Source organism: Equus asinus, chromosome 27, assembly GCF_041296235.1.
Source record: "Equus asinus isolate D_3611 breed Donkey chromosome 27, EquAss-T2T_v2, whole genome shotgun sequence".
Classification (NCBI taxonomy): Eukaryota; Metazoa; Chordata; class Mammalia; order Perissodactyla; family Equidae; genus Equus; species Equus asinus.
In genome coordinates this window covers 23188918-23215648 of record NC_091816.1, presented here as the reverse complement: position 1 = coordinate 23215648, position 26731 = coordinate 23188918, and the positions used below count along the sequence as shown (strand labels likewise).

Below are 26731 nucleotides of genomic sequence, written 5' to 3'. Positions count from 1 at the left end.
TAATTTTAAAATATAGCTGTAAAAGACATTTGGGACAATTGTGGAGTGAATAACGGAATGAGTATTAGATAGTCTTAGGAAATTATTATTGATTCCCTTAAATACAATACAGTATTAGAGTTATGTAGGAGAATGTTCTTTTAGAAAATGAAAGATATTTGTATCCATAGGCCGTGTCTCTGAGTTCAACGCTAGCTCATTCTGATATCGAGTTAGCATTAACACAGGTAGCAGCCCTAGCTGTCTAGTGGGAGAAGTTCAGCCCCTTCCCCAATACTTCAAAGATCACCTATTTTGTTCTTGTTACAGCCGTTCGTTCCCAGGAGTGAAATGGAGTTGGAGCTGTTTTTACCCCATTTCTCTGTGGATATGTGTTACCTCAGTCAGCTCTGCTGGTCTAGTAGTTAAGATCTGACGTGCTCACTGTGGTGGCCTGGGTTCATTTCCCGATCGGGGAACCAGCCTACCCGTCTGTCTGTTATACTGTGGCAGCTGCATGTTTCTGTGATGCTGAAAGCTGTGCCACCCATATTTCAAATACCAGCAGGGTCAGCCATGATGGAGAGTTTTCAGTGGAGCTTCCAGAATAAGACAGACTAGGAAGACAGACCTGCCCAAACTTGCAAAAAAATTGGCCATGAAAACCCTGTGAATTGCTATTACCTGATTTTTCAAAAGATGCTCAAGGCTTATTTTTGTCCAAATGTGTTTGTCAGTTAATATAGTTTAAAAGATTCTGTGAGTTATTGGCAATTTTCTTGTCTTCACCTTTGGGAAAATGGGGTTAATGAGGAGGGAGACAGTTCCCCATGGATCTTTTACACTTCTGCATGTCCTTGCTGCATATGCCAAAAATGCAAGGCCAAGATGGCTTTTCACTGGGGAATTCATTTCCTTAATACTGACACTTTGAGTTTAGCATCTCATGTGTGGGTACTCCAAAGACACTTCTGATCCATATACTTGTCGTTGTTGGAAACCACTGTTTTTGCCTGAAGCTGACCATGAAGCGGGATGCAACCCTGTTTTTGCCATAAAGAATTAGTGAATTATTCTTGCATTAACGCATCAGGGAAAAAATGTGTTTTTTACCAATGATTCCCTTGGGAGATGAATGGTGATTTATATCAAACGTTGTGCAGTATTTCACTACAAAGATTTCCTTAGTTCTACTTCCTACAATGGCAAATGAGATTGTTTCAGACAAACCACCACCTGAGTTCAACTGAAAAAGCAGGACAATAAATAAAAACAACACGCAGGAGTAAGGGGGAACTGGAAACAGACCGGCCTCACAGGGACTGAGACCTGGATTTCGATCTTCTTAATTCCTGATTGGATCAAGTGATTTGGGATTGTCACAGCCCTCAGCCCAGTTTGCTATACAAATTTAATCCCCTCTGAATTTAAGCTGTAAGCAACTACATGTTATCAAAGACACAGTTTAAATGTAAAAATACAGAAATGTTGAATGCAAATGTATGGGTGAAGTGTTTGTATGTGCAAATTCTAATGACAGGAAAGCTGCTTAGCTCTAATAATATCAAATCAAGTAGACTTTAAAATCAGAAGCATTAGTGGAGGTAACAGGGGCCATTTTATTAAAACGAAAGGGCCAATTAATTAGAAGATAGGAAAATTCTAAATATAGAGGCATCAATAACATAGTTCCAAAAATATATAAAGATGCATCTATTTTTGACAGACCTGGAACAGTTAATATCTGCTGTTCAGGTTTCTACCACAGATGCAAGAAAAAAGTGTTCTCGTGATTTCTGTATGATTGTGGCAGCCAAGATTGAATGGGGGAAGATAGGGATTACCATACATGAGGAGGAGATAAGTTTACAACTCAGAAATAACCTCGTGAACAGTGAAGAGCCTATTTGACTCCAGAAAAAGAATCTAAAATTTGAGTTTACAAAGAAATTATGTGTCTATCTGTATCTACAACAACTGACAGAGCTCAAAGAAGAAATAAGCAAATCCAAAATCATTGTGGAAGATTTTAACATAGCTTTCACAACAATTAATAGAAGATATGCAGAAAAAATTGAACAACACGATAATTACTCTAAAGGCTATAAAATTTATTATAAAGTTACAGTAAATAAGACAGTGTGTTACCGATGCAAAGATAGACAAGTAGGCCAGTACTTACAGAAATAGACCTGTAAGTATATGGATGTTTGTTGCAAAGCTGGCATTGCAGATAATGGTGAAAAGATGGTCTTTTCAACAAATAGTGCAGAATCAATTGTGTATCCTTAAAGAAATAAAAGAAACTTAATCACCTATGTCACATTTCACGCAGAAAAATTTCCAGTGACTTGTAGATCTAAATATGGAAAGAAAACCTGTGAAGCTTCTAGAAGAAAATATAGGAGATGGGGATATTGGGGATAGGCAAAGATCTCTTAAATAGGACAAAAAAATGCTAAGCAGAAAGAAAAGATTGGTAGATTACATTATGTTAAAATTAAGAACTTAGTTAATGCAGAGACTATTTACTGGAAGATTTTTCATTACCCCAAAACAGCTTTGTAAGGCCCTGTAATTGTAATTAACTGTTGGATAGGAAGTCCTTTGGAATTTGTTTTTGAGTTGAATTTAGCTTCTCTTCTTAGGTTATTATCTGTGTAAAAGGTTGGAAGACAAAAACCTAAATAGTTACAGTTTAAGGCTTAGAAACACAGGTAAACATAGTATTTCCACAGCAAAGAACCAGGAATGTTAATCCTTTGACAAATTACCCTGGTACAATATGATTTTCTAGTTTATGCTGCTTTTTAATAAAGGGCAAATCCTTGCAGATCTATTATCCATTTCAGCAAATTAAGCCATCAATGCTGAAAAAGACTTTATTTCAAAATCAGGAGTTACTGAATTTCACTGAATCTACAATGCGATTGATTAAAGCCACACTATTATTTTCCATTCCACTAAAAAGAAAAACGTTGCCAGTTAAACTATGATACAATGCTTTCTTATTCACTAGAATTGTTTTATTCTTTAGTCTATAGGTGTCAATTATATCCACTTGATTGGTGGTGGTATTGAGTTTACCCATGTCCTTACTCATTTTCTACTTGCCAGAACTATTCATTTTTGATAGACGAGTGTTGAAGTCTCCAACTAAAATAGTGGATGCATCCATCAGTCCTTGCAGTTCTATCAGTTTTTGCTTTACTTAGAGTTAGGGTTAGGGTTAGGGTTACTTATTTTGATGCTGTGTTCTTAGGTGCATGCACATTGAAGATTGTTACGTCTTCTTGGAGAATTGACCCCTTTATCGTTATGTAATGCTCTTTTTTATCCCTGATGAGTTTCCTTGCTTTGAAGTCTGCTCTGTTTAAAATTAACAGAGCTACACCTGCTTTCTTTTGATTAGTGTCAGTATGGTCTATCTTTCGCCATCCATTTACTTTAAATCTACATGTCTTCATATTTAAAGAGGTTTTCTTGTAGACAACATATAGTTGGATCTTGATTTTTTGATGCACTTTGACAATCCCTGTCTTTTAATTGGTGCATTTAGACCACTGGCATTCAAAATGACTATTTGATATAGTTGGATTAGTAGCTACCATATTTGTTACTATTTTCTATTTCTTGCCCTTGCTCTTTAATACTATTTTGTCTTCGATAATTTTTCTACCTTTTGTGGTTTTAATTGAATATTTTCTATGATTCCATTTTCTCTCCTTTCTTTGCATATCAATTATATATATGTATGTATATTTTACTTTTTTTAGTGGTTGTCCTAGAGTTTACAATATACATTTACAACTAATCCAGATCCATTTTCAAGTCTGTTATACCATTTCATGAGTAGTGTGAGTACCTAATAATAACAAAATAGTCATAATAACTCCCACCTGTGCCTTGTGTCATTGCTGTCATTTATTTCACTTATATAAAAGCATATATAAGATATATATATGCACATATGCATAAGATGTATAATAAGCATACATAATCAAATACATTGTTGATGGTATTATTTGCAAGAAACTGTTTGTTGTTAGGCCAATAAAGAACAAGAAGAAAATAAGGTTTTTTTTTAAAGATTTTATTTTTTCCTTTTTGTCCCCACAGCCCCCTGGTACATAGTTGTATATTCTTCATTGTGGGTCCTTCTAGTTGTGGCATGTGGGACGCTGCCTCAGCGTGGCTTGATGAGCAGTGCCATGTCTGCTCCCAGGATTCAAACCAATGAAACACTGGGCTACCTGCAGTGGGGTGCACGAACTTAACCACTCAGCCATGGGGCCAGCCCCAGAAAATAAGTTTTTATATTAACTTCATTTATTCCTCCTTCAATGTTCTTCTTTTCTTTAGGCAGATCCAAACTTTGACCTATATTATTTTCTTTCTCTCTTAACTTCTTTCAACATTTCTTCAAGGCAAGTCTACTGGCAACAATTTTTCTCAATTTTTGTTTCCCTGAGAAAGTATTTCTCCCTCACTTTTGAAGGATAATTTTTCAGAGTATAGAATTCTAGATTGGTGAGTTTTTCTCTCATCACTTTAAATATTTTATTCTCTCCTTGCTTGCGTGGTTTCTGGAGAGAAGTCAGTTGTATTTCTTATCTTTGCTCCTGTATTGGTAAGCTTTTCTCCCCCTCCGGCTTCCTTCAGGGTTTTTTTAATCTTTTGTTTTTCTGAACTTTGAATATGATATACTTAGGTGTAGTTTTTGGGGGGCGTTTATCCTGCTTGGTGTTCTCTGAGCTTCCTGAATCTGTGGTTTGATTTCTGACATTAATTTGGGGAAATTCTCAGTCATTATTGTTTTAAATATTTCTTCTATTCCTTTCTTTCTTTCTTCTCCTTCTGGTATTCCCATTACATGTATACCCCTTTTGTAGTTGTCCCATACATCTTAGATATTCTGTTCTGATTTTTTCCATCTTTGTTCTCTTTGCCTTTCCATTTTGGAAGTTTCTGTTGATATATCCTCAAGCTCAGAGTTTCTTCCATCAGTGGCGTCCCATCAAAGACATTCTTAATTTCTGTTACAGTGTTTTTGATCTCCAGCATTTCTTTCTGGTTCTTTCTTAGAATTTCGATCTCTCTGCTTACATTGCCCATCTGTTCTTGTGTGCTGTGTACTTTATCTGTTAGAGTCCCTAGCATATTAATCATAGCTATTTTAAATTCTCGGTCCCATTATTCCAACTTCCCTGAGGTCTGGTACTGTTGCTTGCTCTGTCTCTTCAAACTGTTTTTTACCTTTTAGTATGCCTTATAACTTTTTCTTGATAGTCAGACAAGATATACTTGGTTAAAGGAACTATCATAAATAGTCCTTTAGTAATATGGTGGCAAGTTGTCAGGGGAGGGAAGTGTTCTATAGTTCTGTGATTAGGTCTCTCTTTTATTGAGCCTAGGCTTCTGGACTATGAATTCTCAGTTTCCTTCCCTCCACCCCCTAGGTGGGACAGGCTAGAGGGGGCTGGAGTTGGGTATTTCCTTTCCTCCATGTGAGTCAGGCTCTGATAGAACCCCAGCAGGTTAGGCTGTGGTGAAATAGTTTCTCCTGACGGCAGACCTTGTTAAGAAGAACAGAGCACTCTGGCATATTTCAAAATGGTTCCTTTTCTCCTCTGCCTGCTGGAAGCACAAGGGGATTTTTTTCTGACTTTTATTGTGAGAACTTGGTTGAACTCCTGGAGATAAAACTCACGAAAGCATGGAGGCCCCGTATGACTAGGGATCCCTGGAGTTTTTAACTCTCAGCCTTGTCCCTACTGAGCCTCTAGTAATTTGTCAATTACAGTTCAGGTTTTCCTACTCTGGCACTGGTTTCCATGCAGGATTTTGCTCCAGTAAGTTGTGTGTCTGCCTCTCCAATTCTGGGGGCAGGAGTTTGCTCCATGACCTCCCTTCTCTAATACATCTAAGAGTTGTTGATTTTTCGGTTTGTTCAGCCTTTTACTTGTTGTTCGGATGGAGTGGCAACTTCCAGGTTCCTTACATGAGGAACTGGGAACCGGAAGTCTAGGCTGGCATTTGTCTGGGTCTAAAATAGGAGTAGAGTTGTCTGTGAAGCGTTTTCCTGCCTGACTCTGTGCTCCGTGCTGTGGTGGCTAGAGTAAGATCAGGCTGTTGCCTTTTATGGGTGTCTGAAGCAACCAGCAAGAACACAGCCATCCCGAGACTGTCTGGCGGTCTTAGTTCTTCTTTCTGCTTTGGTCAACTGAGTGCCTTGGAGCACAAAGGAAAAAGGAAATTCTTTTGTGTTCCCCCAAGTGCCTCCTTTAATCAGACCGAGGTTTTTCCTGGGTATCTTGCCTTGCCACAGAGTCAGACTGTTTCATTGTTGTCACTTGCATTTGGAAAGGGTGCTCTTCTGCAAGTGTCCGCACCCAGACATACAGTGGATTTTCACTCATGCGGACAATTCAACATTGTGACAGAAAGCCTGACCAACTGCTCCCTGTGCTGATGTTTGCAGGAATCTGGGGTCCTGATCCCTGGTCTGCACTGAGCAGTCATGGTCAGCCCCTCAGGGACCTCACTTTTCTCCTCTGAAATATGAAGGTTTGATGAATTCCTCTTCTCCTTCCAATACTGACTAGAGGTCTGTTATGTGCTGGGACTAGGGTACAAGAGAAAGTCGGACACGATTCCTGGGCTTCTGGGGGGACGTGGGGTAGGAGTCTGAATGGGTTAGAATTGTAAAACTGATGAATTACAGCCGTAGTTCTCAAGGTGCCATCCTGAGCCAGCAGCACCAGTAGCACCTGGGAATTGTGAGAAATCCAAATTCTCACCCATCCCAGACCTACTGAATCAGAAACTCTTGGTGGGGCCCAAGCTCTCAGGTTTTAACAAGCTCTCAGGTGATTCTGATGTGTGTTAAAAGTTGAGAACCCTGGATCAGATTATAATCTGAGAAGCAAAAGGCAGCATGAACAGAAGCCGTGGGTACAGCCCCTTTGCCTTGTGCGCCCAGATTTTATACTTTAGACTTGGAGGTAAATATCTCCCAATTCCAGTATTCTGAAATTCTGTTTGTGATATTATAATACAGTTTTGAAGTTAAATAATAGATTTATGGAGGCATTTTATAGTAATGTTATATATATAAATATGAGCAACGGTAAAGCTAATATATTTAATTCTCCTTATTCGTGGTAGTTGTGTTCTGTAAAGTCTCTGCAAACGCTGAAATAGCGAATCCTGAATCAGTGCTTCTAGAGGCAACACGGGAGTAGATTCCCGTGAGCCTCTATCTCAGCATTTTCATCAACTGATCAATACATAATCTTGTTTTATGTGTTTCTATTTAAAGACAATTATTTGCTATATACTGTTGACTCATTAACTTGAACTCATGGCCAAGGGCACTGTAACCCATGCCTAAAGGGAGCTTCTGTAAGACACACGTTTCTTCCACGAGGCCCGCTGCAGCCTTCTCAGGCTCAGGGACACCAGGCAGCACTTCAGCACTACGAGTGGAGGCCATTTTAGACAGCGAAATCACCAACTGAAAGCACAAAAATGCAAAAACATGGCCCTAAACAGACCACCAAAAGGACACTTGTTTATAGACTGAGAACTGAAACAAGAAGGTAGAGCGTCGCCTTGTGCCACCTCGGCTGAGAGTGTGTGCTTCAGGCCACTCAGACTTTTTGCTGCTCTACACATGTCCACAAATTAGCCTGAGAGCTACCGAGTACCAATTTTGAGGGAACAAAGAAATTGTAGCAAGTAGGTGAATTCGCAAATATGGATCCACAGATAATGAGGATCAACCATATTTTAATATTTCAATTACATGAAATGAAATGGAAACTTATAATAGTGAACCAGCAATGATTACAAAGCCTTCATTTTCTGCTCTACTAATTGAAAGAATAAGTGAAATCAAACATTAAGAAGTACTTTTTTGGAAAATTTGACTATACTGATGTTGCAGTTTGGGAAATTAAACTCTCCATAGAATAAGTTGTTTTCGCTTTGAAATTCTGATGAATTCTTTTTAAAAAATATTTATAAAACAGTTTTTGGCCTGTTGGTTCTTTCTTTCACTTCCTACTGGTAAAAGTATGGTAAAATAAATGCCTAGAAGTTAGAAAAAAATATTGAGGATTAAAGAATGTTATTGAGCCCATTTATTCATTGCATTAAGTTGAAACATAAAATTTCTGTTTTTTTGGTTCAGAAAACAGTATAAAGTTGGCAATTTCTTACGACCTTACCTAATCTTTATTGTCCTTGACAGATTTCATCAGTTATTTAGAAATTGTTGGGGGGCCGGCCCTGTGGCCAGAGGTTAAATTTGCGCACTCTGCTTCAGCCTCCGGGGGTTTCACCGGTTCGGATCCTGGGTGCAGACATGGCACTGCTCGTTGGGTCGTGCTGGGGCGGTGCACCACACAGCACAACTAGTGGGACCTACAACTAGAATATACAACTGTGTACTGAGGGGCTTTGAGGAGCAAAAGAAAAAAAAAAGATTGACAACAGTTGTTAGCTCAGGTTCCAATCTTTTAAAAAAAAAAGAAAAGAAATTGTTGAGTTTCTAAATAACCAACTTAGGTTTTTTAAAAATTTTGAATAATATGCTAATTCTATATCCTTCTATAATGTTATACAAACTGTAGACCTTTCTAAGTTTTTCATACTCGTCATATTCAAAGTCTAATAATTTTTCCTTCCGCTCTCTCTTCTCAGAGACAGCATTCCTCTAAATTTTAAAACTTTTAAATATTCTTTGCTAAATATAATGAGCTTGAGCTTCTCCATATTATTTGTAGAGGTGTTGAGGGGTATGCCCTCCATAAAAGATTGAAGTACAGGGTTGAATGAGCTTTTTTGCCAACAGCTTAAGTTTGAATGTTGACTCTGCCATGCCATCAGCTTCTTTGTGCCTCAGTTTACTGATCTGCAGCACGGTACCAACAATATTCCCCCCTTCAAAGAATTGCTGTGACATTTAAATGTACTAACACGTATCAAGTGCTTAAAACAAGGACCAGGATGTGGTAAGTATTCAAGAAATGTTGGTGAATATTGTTATAGGGCGTATTTGGTATATCTATAAGTGAGGGCCATAGAACATCTTTCTGATGGAAGGAACTTCAACAGAAATCTGCAAATTAGATCTGAGATGAATCCTAGAAAGAGTAAACTTTTGAAGCCAGACTGGACAGATCTGGATAAAACTGTTTACCCTTGGTAATTTACCTCATGTTACTGACCCTTGGTTTTCCTTTTTTATAGAAAAAAGTAGTCACATTCAGGATTGTGTTGAGGTTCAGAAGTAAGGTATGTAGGTCCCTGACCCTATTTGATCCCTGACCTGCCCCTATTTGCCTCCCAAATTGAAAGCACTCCATCCATTGAAGATGCCAGTACTGTGACACTTTCTGTTGGCTGTGCATACTAGATATTGTTCACTGCAGTAGTGGTTTCTGATCTAAACAGGATTTTACATCTGTACTGGAATGAAAATTCACTAAATCCTAAGTCTTGCAAAAAACATGCATGGTATTAAAATCCATCTGAACGTGGTTTCCAAAGGGGTAAATTTACGATGGAAAAAGAGTGCCATCTAGTGGTTTTCTTCCAGTATTGCATGCAAGCATTTCAATTCAGAGTGAGTCAGGTATGTAGCAGTATTTTGCTTCAGGTGGGCTGTTCTTAGAAAAATTTGATGTAAAGCACATTTTTGTTATTATTTAATGTCAGCTGTAACTTACTGTAATTTCTTTCAATCCTTTCAAAATAATGTCCTTATAAATTTCACCACCTAGGTAAAAGAGTTTTTCACATTTATGTTAAACAATATATTAATTCCATATTTTTCTTTAATTTTATATAAGCTGTGGACTTCATAGTTTACCCAACATTTTCTAAGATTATTATACTCTTCACATAAAACATAATATTGTTTTTGGGGTTTTTTTAATTAATTTTTTTTTTTTTTTTGAGGAAGATTAGCCCTTAGCTAACATCTGCTGCCAGTCCTCATCTTCTTGCTGAGGAAGACTGGCCCTGAGCTAACATCCATGCCCATCTTCCTCTACTTTATATGTGGGACACCTACCACAGCATGGCTTGCCAAGCGGTGCCATGTCCGCACCCGGGATCCGAACCGGCGAACCCAGGCCGCCGAAGCAGAACATGCGAACTTAGCCGCTCCGCTACCGGGCCAGCCCCCAAACATAATATTGTATTGGTCTTCTTGGAAAGTAGTTACTAACTTGTAAAATATATTTAAATATGCAGAGGAGTTTAACACAAGCATTTTTTAAATAGAGTTTTTACTTTAGTGCAGTTTTAAAGTAACAGAAAAGTTACTCCCGATTTTTGACATCTTATATTATGATGGTACACTTGTCACGACTAAGGAACCAACACTGATGCAGTATTAACTAAACTCCACACTTCATTCCAAGTTCACAAGTGGATTAGTCAGGGTTCCAGAGAAATGAACCAATAGGATAGTAAGTCTGTATCTACATCTGTATGCATGTATTTATAGACTTATACAGATAGGGATATATTTAAAGATACAGACAGAGAAAGAGAGAGAGAGACAGATAGGTTTACTTTAAGGAATTGGCTCAAGTGACTCTGGAGGCTTGGTAAGTCTAAAATCTGCAGGGGGCGCCGCAGGCTGGAGACCCAGAGAAGAGCTGCCGTTCAAGTCCAAAGGCAGTCTGATGGCAGAATTCCTTCTTGCTTAAGGGAAGTCAATCTTTGTTCTCTTAAGGCCTTCAGCTGATCGGATGAGGTCCACCCACACTGTGGAGGGTAATCTCTTTCACTCAAAATCAACCAGTTTAAAATTAGCCATTATAACCACTTTTTCCCCAATGTCCTTCTTCTGTTCGAAGATCCTATCCAGGATACCATATCATGTAGAGATGAAGTGGCATTCTTGTCATATCTTCTTAAGGGGACATGCTATCATCATGACTCATCACTGAGGACGCTCACCTTGGTCACCTGGCTGAGGGAGTGCGTGTCAGGCTTTTCCCCTGTAGTTATTTTTTCCCCTTGCCATAGTGTGCTCTTTGGGATCAAGCCCACACTCAGGGATGGGGAAAGTGGGGTTTAAGCTCTACCTCCTGGATTGGGAGCATGTACATAATGCATTTAGAATTCTTCTGTGGGAGATTCAACTCTTTCCCCCCATTTATTTGTTCATTCATTTATATCAGTATGGACTCACAGATATTTATTTTTGTTCTTTCGATTATAATTCAATACCCCCTTTGTCGGAGTCCAGCTCCAAGAGAGTCCAGGTTCCTGAGGGATGAACGGCGTCGGCGAAGGGAATGAGACTGCACACCAAGTTGGTGGAAGCAAGTCTGAAGTCTTTATTGTCAAGTGTGTGTTTATATATATTTTAAGGGTTACATAAGCGTCTGGGATACATTTATTTTCTCCCCTGAAGTAGCTTGATTTTTCCCCATGATATCATTTTACTTCCTTAATTTATTTGGGTCGTCAGCAGTTTTTAAAGGTTATTTCCTTTATTCAGTCTTGGGAAAGAGCTGTTCTTTTCATTTTCTGGGTAAGTGCAGTTAATATTTATAGATCTCTACAGAATTCTTTGCAGGGGGCGAGACTCGGGTTATGTTGGAGGACGGAACAAGCCTTGGGGCAAAGGTGAGCCAAGGTACGTTTAGACCAGGCACGTACAGGTCCCCACATCCTCTTATATAACTCCCACACTGAGACATCTGACCCTTTAACCCTCTTTCTTCGGCAGGGCCCTGGGGATGTTGAAGGAGTGTTAGTCAGAAGAGGGTCTTATCTATTACAGTGGGATTCACCTTTCCCAGCAGATTCCCCTGGGTAAGCCCAAGCGTCATGAAGAGAGCCAATGCAGCAACTAGTAACAGCAGATTGAGCAAGGGGGACCCTCGGCCGTTCCTGCAGGGGTTGCTTTGCAATTCCCATGCTTCGTGTGCTCCGACTGTGTCACTGGGCTGCAGCAGTTGCAGGACGGCGTCTGGCACACCTTATTTATTTTGTTACTCACATTGTTCCAGCTTTGGCGATTCGAGGCTTTTTCAGGTTGGCTCCTGTGTCCCTTTGACAAGCCCCATTCTTTTGTGGGGTTTTTTTGAGCACTTTCTCTTTTTCTGCCACTACAAGATGCTCCAAGTACATCTTATATTTTCCCTGTCCTAGCCCCAGAATCATCCATTTCTCCAAAGAGCCCTAGTTTGCTTTTTGGAGAATGGTTTTAGAAACCAGTATCTAGGTGCTAGGTGTGTGCATTGCTACTGGGGACAGCTCTGTGGCAGAGACAGGAAATACGTGTGTATATGTGTATATTTGCAAAGCAAGGACACAGGTTTGATACACAGAAGTTTCAGTTTACATGATACTTGTGCAAAGGAAGGACGCCTGTATTGGGTAAATATAAAAGATTCTGTGTAACCTTTATATATTATGATGCATAATAATAAAATGAACACTGGTGAATTCTTCACTCAATCTTTTAAAAAAACCTCTCAGTTTAAGTAACTCAATGTTTTAAAAGGAGGAATGTTTGAAAGGGGGAATAATTTAAGTTAAAATTGGTTATGCATCTACAGGCACTTTCCAAAAATCACCTCTAATTCACACAAGTCTACAAGGAAGATAATAATATTAGAATTGTTTTTGACCATTTATGCTCAGAGAATTAAGTTACCAGCTCAGGATTGCATTACTAGAGCAAGGCAGAGCTGGAATTTGAAGTTGGGTCCATTTTTAGGCAAGTTAAATCTTGCTGATAACTTCTGATATGTTTTTACATTACTAATAGATTTTCAGAGGGCGATCCCATGCACAATTTCATTTCATCCTAATGAATTCTCCAAAGTAGGCTAAGGCAGGTCCTATTATCCTTATTTACAAATGACGCTAAGAAAAATATTTTTCTTTTATTAATCATATTCAAATGTAGAACGTTTTTAATTCATTTTTTTTGAAAAAAATTTCATTTGTATGGCTATATAAATTTCAATGTGTCTTCAAGGATAAACTGACAAGATCAGTAGTTTGGTTCTGATATGCAGATAAGCATTTATCTGTGTATTGTTGATGTTCATGATCACTACTTGGAATAAGTGTGTATTTAGAAAAGAATATATACATATAGAGAGAGGGAAGAGAATGTGTGTGTGTGTATATATGTATGTATTTGTATATATATCTTGCATATGTAATATGCAACTTCAGGCTTGGCTAAGAAGGATAGAGTCTTAAAACGTTTAAATGATGTTAAACATAAAAGTCAAAGGATTTTATAATCTGGAGCTACTGTCTAGCACATAGGCCACTAGCCACATGTAGTGAATGAGCAGTTGCAATGTGGCTAGTCCAAATTGAGATCTGCTGTAAGTGTAAAATGCACACTGGATTTCAAAGACAATACCAAAAAAAGAATTTAAAATATCTCATTAATAATTTTTTATATTGGTTACATGTTGAAATGATAATATTTTTGATAGATTAAAGAAAATAAATTGTTAAAATTAATTTCACCTGTTTCTTTTAACTTTATTAATGTGGATAGTAGAAAACAAAATTATGCATGTAACTCACATTACGTTTCTACTGGAGAACACTGCTCTAGACCAATCCAATGAGAAGATTTTCTAACTTTAATCTTCAAGTAAGCAATATTGCTCTAGGTTTTGAAATTTAAGAGAAGAGAGAGATGAACTAAAGAAAGAACTGTCCATGATGGATAAAGAAGATGTGGTATATATATGCAACGGAATACTACTCAGCCATAAAAAAGATGAAATCTTGCCATTTGCAATAACATAGATGGATCTTGAGGGTATTATGCTAAATGAAATAAGTCAGAGCAACAAAGTCAAATACAGTATGATCTCACTCATAAATAGAAGATAAAAACAACAACAAACAAACAAACATATAGATTCAGAGATTAGATTGGTGGGTACAGAGGGGAGGGGAGTAGGGAGCAGGGCAAAAGGGGTGATTCGCACGTGTGTGTGGGGATGGATGGTAATTCATCTTTGGGTGGTGAACATGATGTGATCTACACAGAAATTGAAATATAATGATGTACACCTGAAATTTATATGTTATAAACCAATGTTACCTCAATAAAAAAAAATTTAATTAATTAATTAAAAACTTTCCAGTTTTCAAGAATTCATATGAAATAGAAAAGAGTCCAGACTTGCTGGGTTTGAAAATAAAACTGTTTCAACATCATAGTCTCTCTGGGTAAAACTAAGAAATGGCTTCCATGCAAAGATGGAATCCTGGGCAGGGGTAAATGTGAAACCAAAGGGTCGGCTTATTAAAACCTCAGGAAGATTTAGGGGCTTAAGGCTGTTGTCCCACAGCAGCCTCACAGGTGCCCCAAGGACCTGTCCCCAAAAGAAAGGTCACTGTGGCTTATGGCTAATGGAGTGAACTCCAGTAAAATCCAAAGAAAAACACAACATTTGTATAAGAGGATTATATTGGCAGAGTGGTGGAAGGACTTCCAGCTGGGTCTAGAGGGGTCACAGACTTTTTTTCCTCCCCTCTCACCCTTTTCTGGAAGGAGGCAGGCTGAGAGCCTATTCACTGGCAAACCTTGGCCATTTCGTACTCATGAGGATGACTTCAGAGGGTGGAAGCAAGAGCCCAGAAGGGAGACCTGAGAGCTGGGAAGAAGCCAGAGAGCAGAAGTGGGTCCTAATCAAGGAACTGGAAACATGAGCCTTCTTGGGGTTCAAACAGCCGTGGACCAGTGACGGCTGTGCCTCCCACTGCCCCTCCTTTCCAACAGGAGTGTCAACTGCCCTTATCCGTCTCTGTCTCACTATTGTCTGTTGGATGTGTGGGAGGTTGTTGGCTTGTCTTTTAGTTCGTAGGTCTTCAGGTCCAGAGGAAATGCCCCCAAGGAGGAGTTTCCTCATCCTCACCTGGATGTAGTTGAGAGGATGAAATTTTAGGGGATCCTTGAGAGGCCTGAGTATACTGTGCGTGTGAAAGGAGTGTAAATAATGTGTGGCCACAACGTGGATTATGGCAGAGTAAAGACGTCTGCCAATTCTTTGACATTCTTCCCGTCCAGAGGTGGGTTCTATTTTCCATCTCTTTGAATCTGTGACTGCTTTGATAACAGAGCACAGTGGAAGTGACACTATGCACATTCCAGGCCAGCCTTTCATAGAGCGGACAGCTTCTGTCTTGGTTTCTTGGAGCCCTGAGCTGCCATGGAGGCATTCTGACCACCTGCTGGAGAGACTGCTTGGGAAGGTCTTAGGACCATATGGGAGGGGGGCCCAGCTGTGCCCAGCTTTCCAGCCATCCTTCTACCCCAAGGAGCTAATACATGAGTGAAGCCTTCTTGGACCCTGCAGATCAGCCCAGTGGCCAGCTGTATATCACCAAGTAACCCCAGTCAATGCCACATGGAGCCGAAGAACCACCCAGCCCAATCCTGCTGGAATCCCTGAATTCTGTGGATTGTGAACATATCAAAAGGTCTGCTGTTTTAATCCACTAAATTTGGCGTGGTTTGTTATGCAGTAATAGAAACCTGGGAGACACACACACACACACACACACACACACGCTGATGAGTTGATGAGTGACCTTGAACATGTTACTTAAGGTCTCTGCCTTCCTTGTTTCATCAGTAAAATTGGATAACAGCATTTACCTAACATGGGTGTTAAAAAATTAAACAAAGTAACATCTATATAAAGCAACTAGCAGATATTTGGATCATAACATTTTTCTTTCTTTCTTTTGTTTCCCTGTCATGGTTCCCTTTACATATATATTAGTATATATATATGCACACACCCCGCATACAGACACACACGAACATATACACGTATATATGCAAACACATGTCCCCACACATACACACATGTATCAGGATTTAAAGTCTCATTCATTTTAGAATTTATAACCACTTACCATTTTAAAACTGATTATTTGTAAACGTGGTGAGGCTCCTGGTATCCTTGGTTCAAGAAATGGATTATTGTTTTGTTGTTGGCAGTGGTTTCTTATCATCAGCTTAAGGTTGTCCATTAAAAGTCAGATTCAAAATAAATAGACTGAATTTTTCACTAATAACCCGAACAGACATGGTTTACTGTGTAAATGCGGGAGACTGAGCAGGAGTCACAGGCAGGCATGTCTGTCCGGGTTCAGGCTTAGCTGGCCTCAGATCTCAGAGGAGAATGGATATGCAGGCCAGGGTTAGAAAGAGTAACCACATCCACTTTTTAAATTGTAATTATTAAAAATCTTTTAGTAGGCAAAGGCATGCCATATGTAGTGACCATCCTTTGACACCTTGCCTGGAAAACATATTTCACTTCCGCCAACTCATTTCTTTTAGTTTATGAAAATGGTGGCTTGGTAATTTTGCTGTCTCACAATGACTCTGGTCCTCGTATAATTGTGACTCCAAAATTGAAATAAGCATACATGAATAAACCAAAGTGAAGATACGCTGTCTGGTTTGTAGAGAAGTTATTGGACTGCATGAGATAAAGCATCTGTGTATTTGAAGATGGAGAGCCATGCCATGAAAGGAAATCAACCTTTGCTGCGTAATTAGACCTAGACTTCCTGTTAATCAGATTAGCAGCTGCCATTTCCCAGGTCTGAGACTTCAATGTTTTTAAACCTCTCTCTGCCTACCTCCCCCGCCCCCCCGCCCCGTTTGATGGGCGAAGGCGGGCAGGTGAAATCCTGCTGTAGTTCTGGGCTCTTTCTGTTAATTAAAATTCTATGTAGAAGAATTAAGGACAGCAAACACCTGTCTGGACAGACCCCGCCGCCCAGACAGACAGACCCCAGGGAAGGAGTGGAAAGACCAGACCCGCGCGCGCTGGAGGCGCAGAGAGGGCGGCAGGGCGGGTGCCAGGAGGCCCAGTGGCCTGTAGCCAAAGCTCAGGTCACGGGATTAGGAAATCTGGCTTTGGCCACAGGAAGGGGGGACTGCGTGCTTTTCCGGAGTCGGGTTCCTGGGAAGGCGGGCCGCGGTCAGAGGGCAGGGGGAGGGCAGGCAGGGCGGGGTGCCCGGCCAGCCTTGGGAAGAGGGGATGCCTCCAAAGGGCGCGGCGGCAGGGGAGAGGCAGGGAAAGGCGTGCGCGGGGATCTGGCCCCGGTGGGGCGAGCGGATCCGGAGCGGGGAGCAGCCCGGGGTTCCCCGCGTACAGCCGCGCCCATGGGCCGCGTAGACGCGGCCGGGAGAGCCCCTGGCCGCGCCGCTGCGGGCTCGCGGGTGCCGGGCGCGCCGCGGCCGCACGCGCAGGACTAGCGGCGGGGGGCGCAGGGCTGGGCGGGCGCGGGGCCGCGGGCTCCGGGGCGCGGGGGCGCCGGGCCGGCAGTCGCCTGCAAGGGACGTGCCCCGGGGGACCGCACCCGGCGGCGCCCAGGCCTCGAGGCGCTGGGCCCGGCCAGGGGGACGCGAGCCCAGGCCTGGGGCTGATCGTGATTGGGTAAGTCTCGATCTGGGAAGGGAGGCGGGATGAACTTTCTGTGGTGTCATCGTTTTGTGCCATGCGCGTGATTTTTCCCTGCTTGCGGAGCCGGATTCCCTCCGGTCTGTTTCCTTGCGTCCATTCATGAAATCGCTCCTGCTGACATCGTCAGACCTTCCCAGGCGAAGTTGCTCCCTTGGTCTGAGAAGCGTTCGTCGCATCTGCGATGACTTCTCCATCAGTCCCCAGAGACGAGAAAGCCACGGGAGCTTCTTGGGTCTCCTTATGTTAAGCCGGGGCGGCGTGAGTGTCTTATGGGAGGAGCAGCTTCGTGATGGCCAGTCCACCCAGAAAACCATCCAGCGTTTCAACTCATTCAGAATACAGTGTTCATTTCAGACCACCCTCTTAAGTGGAAATACAAAGTGTTGAAAGCTTCAATCCCTGTATAATAACTGAATTTCTGCAGGGCAAGGTGGCAGTGGTTGATGGGTTATCACGAGGCGACTTTTAAAACGTAGAAAGAGAATCGAGTCATTTCCTTGATGACTGGGCTGGAGTGACGCTCCGGGATTGGGACTCAGCCTGAACTTTGCTGCACCAACAAATTAGTGCGATATAGTGCAGTGGTTGCGCTTGTCTACCCCAAAACCTAGGTCCTGTCCCCAAATGAACAGCCTTAAATGTACCGACTAGCAGTATTTTATCATCTCTAAAATTTAAGCAGTATAGACAGGAACTAGTGCAAAAATGTTATATGTCTATGTTTTATGTAATAAAAGCTTAATAGACATTCCACAACTTTCAAGTTTTAAATATTTAAAAATATTTATAGGACACATCCCATAAGTTGTGTACTCTTCCTTAGACTATAGAGGTTACCTAGAAGTTGGTAGTTTACAGGGAATTAAAGATGTTCAATATTTTGCATGAAATAACAGTACAGTGCATGGTTAGAGGACAGAGAAACCGAAGACTCAAAACAAAACATAAAAAGAAAAAAGAAAAGGCAAATTTTATAAATTCTATTTTACTTTGCAATGTCAGTAACTCGAGGTTCCTGGAGAGACATGCAGGTCAGGTGGCCTGGGTCCTGGGACCAGCTGCATCCCTACCTTCTTCATGACCTTGGGCAGTCATTGAGTTAATGGGCTCAAATTCTTCTGCAGAATTCTTTTGAATTTTGTGGTCAAATGTATGTTATTACACTGAACTCTGAAGTTCGAGAACTTCCACAGAAATAGACTTTAAGGAGAGGAGGCAGGGAAAAGCAGAGGAGAAAAAAGTTGGAGGAGTGGTATGGTCGTAGATGGTGTTTCAAGGCATCCACTTTGTAATAATCGCCCCACCATCCCTGATGGTCAAGACCTCCTGTCCTCAGCTACCCTGCAGAGTGAGCAGGCATGCTGATCTTGGCAAGGATGTGATGCGATGTGGAGAGAGGAATTCATTCTTCCACTTTGTAAATTTTCTTTTTAGTTTGAAAAGACTTCCTCCGCCTCCCTCAGGAAAAGGGTGCATTTTCTGGAGGAAGAAATTATTGTTCACTGAAAACAAAACAGATTGGCAAGGATCTGATTAGTGACTTCAGTTTTCAGGTTGCAGGAAAGGCAGAGGAGGAGCTAGAAGCCACAAAAGTGGAAATGAGTGGAACAGAAGCTCCGTTTGGTTGTTAAAGTCATTTCTGGAGATAGCAGCTACTCTAAGAGCTGTGAACTTTCTTTCTAAAGGACAAAAAATTCTCCAGAAAAATCTAGAATTTGGAGAATATATATTTTTATAGTTTTTTATTTGAGTTCATAATAGTTTATTTACATCATTGTGAAATTTCACTTGCAAATTATTTCTTGTCTGTCACCGCATAAGTGCTCCCCTTCACCCCCTGTGCCCACCCCCCGCCCCCTTCCCCTGGTAACCACTGAACTGTTTTCTTTGTAAGAATTTGGAAAATATTTTTGTGTCTGGTCATGATGTAGCCTTTTGTATTAAGCATGAACATTCAGAATAATTATAGACCAAACACATGTTTTTCGTTTAAGTCGTTAATTTATCTTTGCCTGTTGATTGATTCAACAAACACAGACCGTCTTTATGTGACAGGCGTTGTTTTAGGTGCTACAAATTAAAAAATTAGTAAAGTGTCAAGATCTTCACAATAAAAAGCCGAAGTACCAAAAGAGAACTATATAATCCAAAATGCTTTGGGAGGTATAAAGAAATAAGAACACAGGGTTTTCATCAAGTAACACATGGTAACAGTAACAGCACCGAGCAAGATCAACCTGGTTTATCCACTGATTACCTAGACACCTTACACACTCGATCTAATTTAAGGCTCACAACCACTGTACAAAAGAGTTAACAGGATTGGCTCTGTTCTACAGATGTGGGTTGTCACGAGTCCAGCAAACGAAAAGTGACTTCCTCAAAGCACACAGCTCTCGGTGGCAGAGCAAGATTCTAGTCCACCATTATTATTAGGTAGATTTTACAAGGAACAATTTTTCTTCGATTCACCACCCTGAAGTTTAAAATGATTTCTCAATAACAAGCAAATTAACGCATATACCAGGATATGTTTCTTAATGTTCAAAGCAGATCTATTTGATGCAATTTTTAGTTGATTGCCTCTTTTATGTCGTATATTGAGTCATATGTAAATTATAAGTAATTGATAATTTTAAAACCAACTGCACAGGGCTGACGATTAAGCAGTTTATTAGCATAAAAGCTTGTCCTGAGTTCTTTTCTTTGGTCTCTTTTTTAACACCTTTATCTTTAGAATTACTTGGTTGTACTTAAGACATATAAGCAATAGGAGGGGAAAAAATCATATAATTCTATTATTATCTCATATAAGACATATGTAGAAGGCAGAAGTTCTTTCCAACCTCTGTTTATTGTAATCAATTTGTTGTTAAATTTCCCTTTGTTGTAGAATACTATAGGTTTGTAACTAGGGGCAGAATTTATTCTCTCATATTAATATTTTTTAAAACTCCGTTTACATTCAGAAATACAAATGTTGAAATTTTAATTGAATGCAAACTTTCTTTCTTTCTTTCTTTTTTTGCTGAGGAAGATTCACCCTGAGCTAACATCTGTTGCCAATCTTCCTCTTTTTGCTTGAGGAGGATTTGCCCTGAGCTGACATCTGTACCAGTCTTCCTCTATTTTTTATGTGGGTTGCTGTCACAATATGGCTGCTGACAAGTGGTGTAGGTCTGGGCTCGGGGTTCCAAAGTCAGGCCACCAAAGTGGAGCACGCCAAACTTAATCACTAGGCCATGGGGCTGGTCCCCAATTTTTTTTTTTTTAACAAATGCTAGAGTGATTCCCTGTTAGAAATATCGATAGTTGACTTTTGTTTTTCTAAATCATGACCGTATCATCAGTTAATATAAAATATAAGTTATTTGTGTGGGAAAATGTGATTTCTATAAAAGAGTACAAGTTGTTTACTGTTAAACATGAGGAAGATATTTTTGACTAGAGGGATGTAAATGTTTTAAGAGGTTCATTGAAAGGGCATTTTAATGATTAACACTAACTGTGCTGCACCAGTAACATTTAATACCTTATTTAAATCAAGATTTCTTCTGTTTTAGTTTTCCATTAATTTTGGTATTTTAAAACTCTGTACAAATCAGGCTATACCCCAAACGGCAACACCAAACTAAAGTGAATTATTGTTTGTGTGTTTCAATCATTTCTTTTATTTATGTGTTTAGTGAGTCAAAAGAATTTGATGTATTTCAGAATTAGCATAGAATTATTGACTTTTCCCTGGAAGGCTGGTTGCCTTTTGCAAGCCTAAGGGACGAGTGGGACCTGGAGTCCAGCTCATGTTTTCCTTGCCGAGTCTTGGGATGAGGCTGTGTCTGTCCAGAGTTTGGACAAAGTTTTACCAATCTGGCTAAGTCACAAAAAGTTGTTTGTTTTTTTCCAGTTTATGCAAAGGTGCATATAGGTTAATAGCAACGTTGAGTCTAAGGAAAATAAAAATGGTAAGGTCCTAGGCCTCAATTTCTTGAGGATTTGTGGTGTGTGCGCATGTGTGTACAGGCATGCATATGTGTTTAGGGAGACACGGCAGGAGGGGATGAGCAACTTTATACAAAGGGAAATTTGGAAAGTCTTGATGAATAAAGGCATATTATTACATTAGAGAAACTGTTCATATCTGATTTTATTTTTCAGGAAAGGACTGTCAGAAGGATCTGGAAAGCACAGTTTTGCTGTGAAAAGCAAAGATTCTCTGCCTACACGTTTTACAAGAAATGTGCAGAAAGCCATTGATAGATATACCTGGTGAGAATTAACCTGTGAAATCAGAGGATGCCTGTAAGGGAGACGGGAAGCAAAGTCAGTGACTGGCTGTGAGTTTCTAGCAGGGAAAAAGCAGTTTTATTTTTAGCTTAGTGAAATGTTACACTGCATAAATATTTTAAAATCCGTGTACTGTGAAACTGACAAATCTATTTAAAGAAAGAAAGAGGAAGTCAGCTCAGAGAAGTAAAGCCGCTTGCCAGTATAGCCCCTTCCCTGGGAATGTTATTTATCTTACTCACGTTTGTTCCTGCAGTGACTCCCTGTCATCGTTTTCATCCAGTGGAAGTACCTCTCGCCCAGAAGCCCACAGCTCTTGGTCTGAGTCTGGGACACAGAGTTCTACCACTGGCCTATCTACCGAGCGGAGTTCCATTTACTCTTGGAGAGATGATGTATGTCTCAGAATATTTTGGATAATCCTATGATTACAATTTATAATGAAGGATTGCTTTCTTACTTTTAAAAAAAAATCTTTTTTCCTAATTTTAAAATCATTACCTAATACACACATATATATACACAGACATATCAAAGCATTTACATGGCACATGTAAAGACTTAAAAATACAGAAAATATGAGGAAAAATAAAAATCACTCATGGGGCCAGCCCAGTGGTGCAGCAGTTAAGTGCGCACGTTCCACTTCAGCCACCCAGGGTTCCCCAGTTCGGATCCCGGGTGCGGACATGGCACCACTTGGCAAAAGCCATGCTGTGGTTAGGCGTCCTACATATAAAGTAGAGGAAGATGGGCATGGATGTTAGCTCAGGGCCAGTCTTCCTCAGTGAAAGAGGAGGATTGGCAGCAGTTAGCTCAGGGCTAATCTTCCTAAAAAGAAAAAAAAAAAAATCACTCATAATCTCATAACCTAGAGTCTTAACTATTGATAGTTTTGTTTTTTCCAACCCTCCCCCTCTGTATGTTATATATCATATCCGTGGCTAGAAATTCAGGATGGACTCTGACAATTAGGAACTTGAATAAGAGAAAAACTGGGAACGTAAAAACTGTAAAAAATCACCATGATTAGGGCCAGCCCCAGTGGCCTGGTGGTTAAGTTCTTCTCACTTCACTTCAGCAACCCGGGCCAGGTTTCCTGGCACTGACCTACACCACTCGTCTGTCAGTGGCCATGCTGTGGTGGTGGCCCGCATACAAAAAGAGGAGGATTGGCAGCAGATGTTAGCTCAGGGTAAATCTTTCTCAGCAAAACAAAACAAAACAAAACAAAACAAAAAAAACCCAAAATCATCATGATTAAGGAATTCCCCCCAATATTCTAAGTCAGATATTTTACTTTCGCCTTCTAACTTTGGTGGACGCTATTAACTTTAACCCTATTTTTCTCCTTTTTGGAGGTGGGATTTCAGCAGGGTGAGCTTTTTGTCTACAGTTCAGGCTTTTCTTTGGCACTCTGCCCATCAGAGGGCGGCCTTTTGTGAAGCCTCGGCTGGGGAGAACCCTCCACTCCAGTGCCTTCGGGGTTCTGACCCCGCTCTTTTCTTGTTTGAGTTCTGGTTTTCTTTAGCAGCGGCTCCCCACTCCTGACACTCGCGTGGATCCACTTCCCTGCTGGTTTCCGGGCAGTGACTCTCAAAGCTGTGGGAGGGAGAGGGGCGTGGGAGGCGAGGCTGGGAGGGAGTCAGCTCTGAAGCGCTCAAGACTTTTGCAAACAAAGTGTGACTCTCACTTCTGATGACCAGTCCCCACCCTCACGCCCACTCCCTGTCCCCCCCACTCACACACCCTCCTCATTAGTCTGCAGATGGCGAGTCAGCAGCCAGCCAGGACTGTCCAAGCTCTGGGATTCCTTCAGTACACTCCTCATGTCACTATCCAGAGAGGCTCTTACGACTTCCATTTGGACAATTTAAATTACTCCAGACCCTACAACTGATTTTCACTGAAAAACTTTTATTTACTGTTTGAGAGGTAATATTTGCAAAAGCAACAGAATGCAAAAGAGAGGAAATTGAAAGTAAGCCCCCTTTTACGCCCCAGCCCCCAAATCCCTTACTAGGACAAATATTATTCTTGGTTTGCTGCTGATTTGCATTTTAAAAGAGAGAATTCAACGCCTCTGCACTCCACAAATGCAGTTTATTATCAGTTTGAAGGAAGAAGTAACGCGGAGAATATTGTAGAAGTCTATGAAAATCCATCTGAATTGACCCTTTGGATCAGCTGTGTCAGACTGAATATGCACTTTGTCGGTCTGAGTTGTGAGTTAGATTTCAAGTTCACACACCCAAGAAAGGAAATATAACCAGTGCCCTTGCCTTGGAGGCTGCCTGTATGGTGTTGGTCCTCCCAGAGTAATGTTTGCGTGCTCCTCATTGGCTCTGAGGGCCGTAGGACGGTTCTTCCAACCGCGGAGAACATACGTGCTGGAATGTTTTCTCACCCACAACTCACTGTGGTGCCAGTCCAAGAACTCCTAAGACCAGACAGGAAAAATTAATACTCTGGTTTCACCCTAATAACCGTGCCTCTTAGGATAACAAGATTTTTTTTTTTGCTTCATTGATTAAAAGAAGGTGAATGACCTTTTCTATAACAGTAGTTTTCTTTTTCAGTGGTATCATCATCATCCAAAAAAAAATAGCTTGTATTTTGCAGATGTGCTTAGATGTGTCACACCAAATTATATGAGGAACATATGTTTGTGTACATTTATATGTATGTGTGTGTGTGCATAGATTTATAGGTGTGTGTGTTCTAGTTTCCATATGAAGGTTTGTGTCAATATGTATACTCATATCTGCGTCTATATCTATGCAAAATCTCAAGTCTCATAACTCATGTAGTAGAAATTATCTCTATTTAACAGTTAAAGAAACTGAGGCTCAGCGTGGGATGTAATTTATCAGAAGAGTAAAAATCAGAGCACCAATATGTCTGACCGCAAAGTCTTCATTCTTGTTATCATGTCATACTCCCTCCTATGTATTCGGTACTTTAAGTTTGTAAGTATCATTGATTATGAAGCCCATATTCCTACAGCTTTTTGTCTTGTAACTAAACGTGCATTTCTTTTTTAGGAGTTTGACAAAGCCAACGCACAGAAAGTACAGCAGTTATTCTGGGAGGTCGAGGAAATGTTATTTGAAGGGAAAGTGAGCCCTCAGACTCAGAATCTCCTGGCTGAATGCAGCGAGTGGGCACGAAGGTCCCTCCATCTCAGGTAGGGAAGTTGTTCATAGGAATTCTCTGGAGCGGCTTGCGGCATTGCCCCCTCCTGACTTAATACAACGAGTCCATTTTGACTGAGAGCATTGCCCAGTCCAAATATGGATCCAGAACACGTGTCCTTTTTGAGAAATCGTATCCTTTGACATGGTATCTGAGAAAATATCGAGACATTCCAATACTAGAGTGCATTTTAATTTGTGAGAAGCAAATCTCACTCATTCTCACAAAGGCATTACGTATGTCACAAATGCAAGAAGGGTGGAAATAATCCACGACCTTCCCATTCGATAGTATGTGAGCACATGTATCTGTCGTCAGTGCTGAGAACCGTGCGGGGTGGGGGGTGGGGGCGGGGAGGGGAACAGGGTAACTATTTGCCGAATGATCGGATAGAGGAATCTTACCATTTCACCCAGATTCCTTATGTAGGAGGGACCATTGGTTTTTTTTATGTCAAAGATGAAGAATATAGATTGGTTATAAAGGCAAGCTTTTCTTCCTTCAATCACTCAGCCAGACCTACTTAGGGGAAAAAATCCATCTCAATTATCTGAAGTCCCTCTATATTATATCTGGGGAGAATAAACTAGAAAACTCATACAAATGTCAATGCATCTTCTGGTTACCTCATCTAGGTAACTTTTTAAGAAAAATCTTAACTAAGTAGGGTTTGAATTTTTTCTTTTCAGTCCTTCACAAGCCCCTTGCTTTAAAGAGTATAATATGGGGGGCCAGCCCCAAGGCTGAGTGGTTAGGTTCGCATGCTCCGCTTTGGCAGCCTGGGGTTGGCCAGTTCGGATCCTGGGTGAGGACCCACCCAAGCCATGCTGTGGCAGCATCCCACATAGAAGAACTAGAATGACTTACAACTAGGATGTACAACTGTGTACTGGGCCTTTGGGGAGAAAAAGAAAAAAAGAGGAAGATTGGCAACAGATGTTAGCTCAGGGCCAATCTTCCACAACAACAACAAAGAAAAAAAAAGAAAAAAGAAACCCATCAACATCACCTTAAAAAAATAGATAAACAAAGAGTATAATATGTCCACTAGATATTAATCGTGGATGCTTACTTTTCTAGGCATGCTGCGCTTACTGAAAACTTAGGAGCCCAGACGGCTCCTGCCACTGTTGTCTCACATAGTGAAGACAAAAATGAAGGAGGGGAGGGTAGAAAAAAAACGACTGCAAGGAACAGAAGCCAAGTATATATATTTATGTAGTTTTATTTATTATATATATGTATTAGTTGACATTTATAGAGAACTTCTGTGTGCCTGGCGTTACTGTAGATGTTCGAATCAACATGTTATCTCTAAGCCATTCGTCAGTCCACCAAGGTAACTATGATTATTCTATCTTGCCTACAAAATCAAACAAATGGAATCAGTCGCTTCGAGAGCCAGAGAACTTTGCCTCAAGCCTCTGCATCAGTGGCAAGAACAGTCTGTCCTCTGCCTCAAGGCCTCTGTTTTTTCTGACACCATTATGCTTCTCATGTACAATATGTACCTTATTCCTTCATACGTGCTCCTTCAAAATATTATTTTATCCGATTTTTAAGATTGCAAAACATTCTTCCCCTTTCCAATAAAAATATTAGGAGTTTCCTAATTTTTTTTTTTTTTTTTTTTTTTACCTTGCAGAGTATTAGGAAGACAGCTCATCCTGCCAACTGATGAAGGCTTCCAACATTTCCAGGGCAGCGAGCCTGGTTCTGTAGTCCACAAACCCTTCTTTGATGCCTGTGAACGCAACAGCAACATCAGAGAG

The 26731-nt window shown here is 40.6% G+C and overlaps 1 protein-coding gene across 4 annotated transcripts in view; it reads left to right on the top strand.

The window, feature by feature from the left end:
• The window catches only part of FAM149A (family with sequence similarity 149 member A), a 56312-nt gene that overhangs the window by 12274 nt on the left and 17307 nt on the right, over positions 1 to 26731 (top strand). The window contains exons 1-5 of one of the 4 annotated variants that reach the window (XM_014855769.3): positions 16993 to 17453; positions 21636 to 21746; positions 22021 to 22159; positions 24809 to 24951; positions 26605 to 26730. In XM_014855769.3, the coding sequence (XP_014711255.3) occupies positions 24866 to 24951; positions 26605 to 26730 (212 nt within the window). In that variant the 5' untranslated portion in view covers positions 16993 to 17453; positions 21636 to 21746; positions 22021 to 22159; positions 24809 to 24865. Of the gene's footprint in view, positions 1 to 16992; positions 17454 to 21635; positions 21815 to 22020; positions 22160 to 24597; positions 24734 to 24808; positions 24952 to 26604; position 26731 lie in introns of those variants that run through there. The other 3 variants (XM_070500000.1, XM_014855768.3, XM_070500001.1) reach the window with 3 other exon arrangements.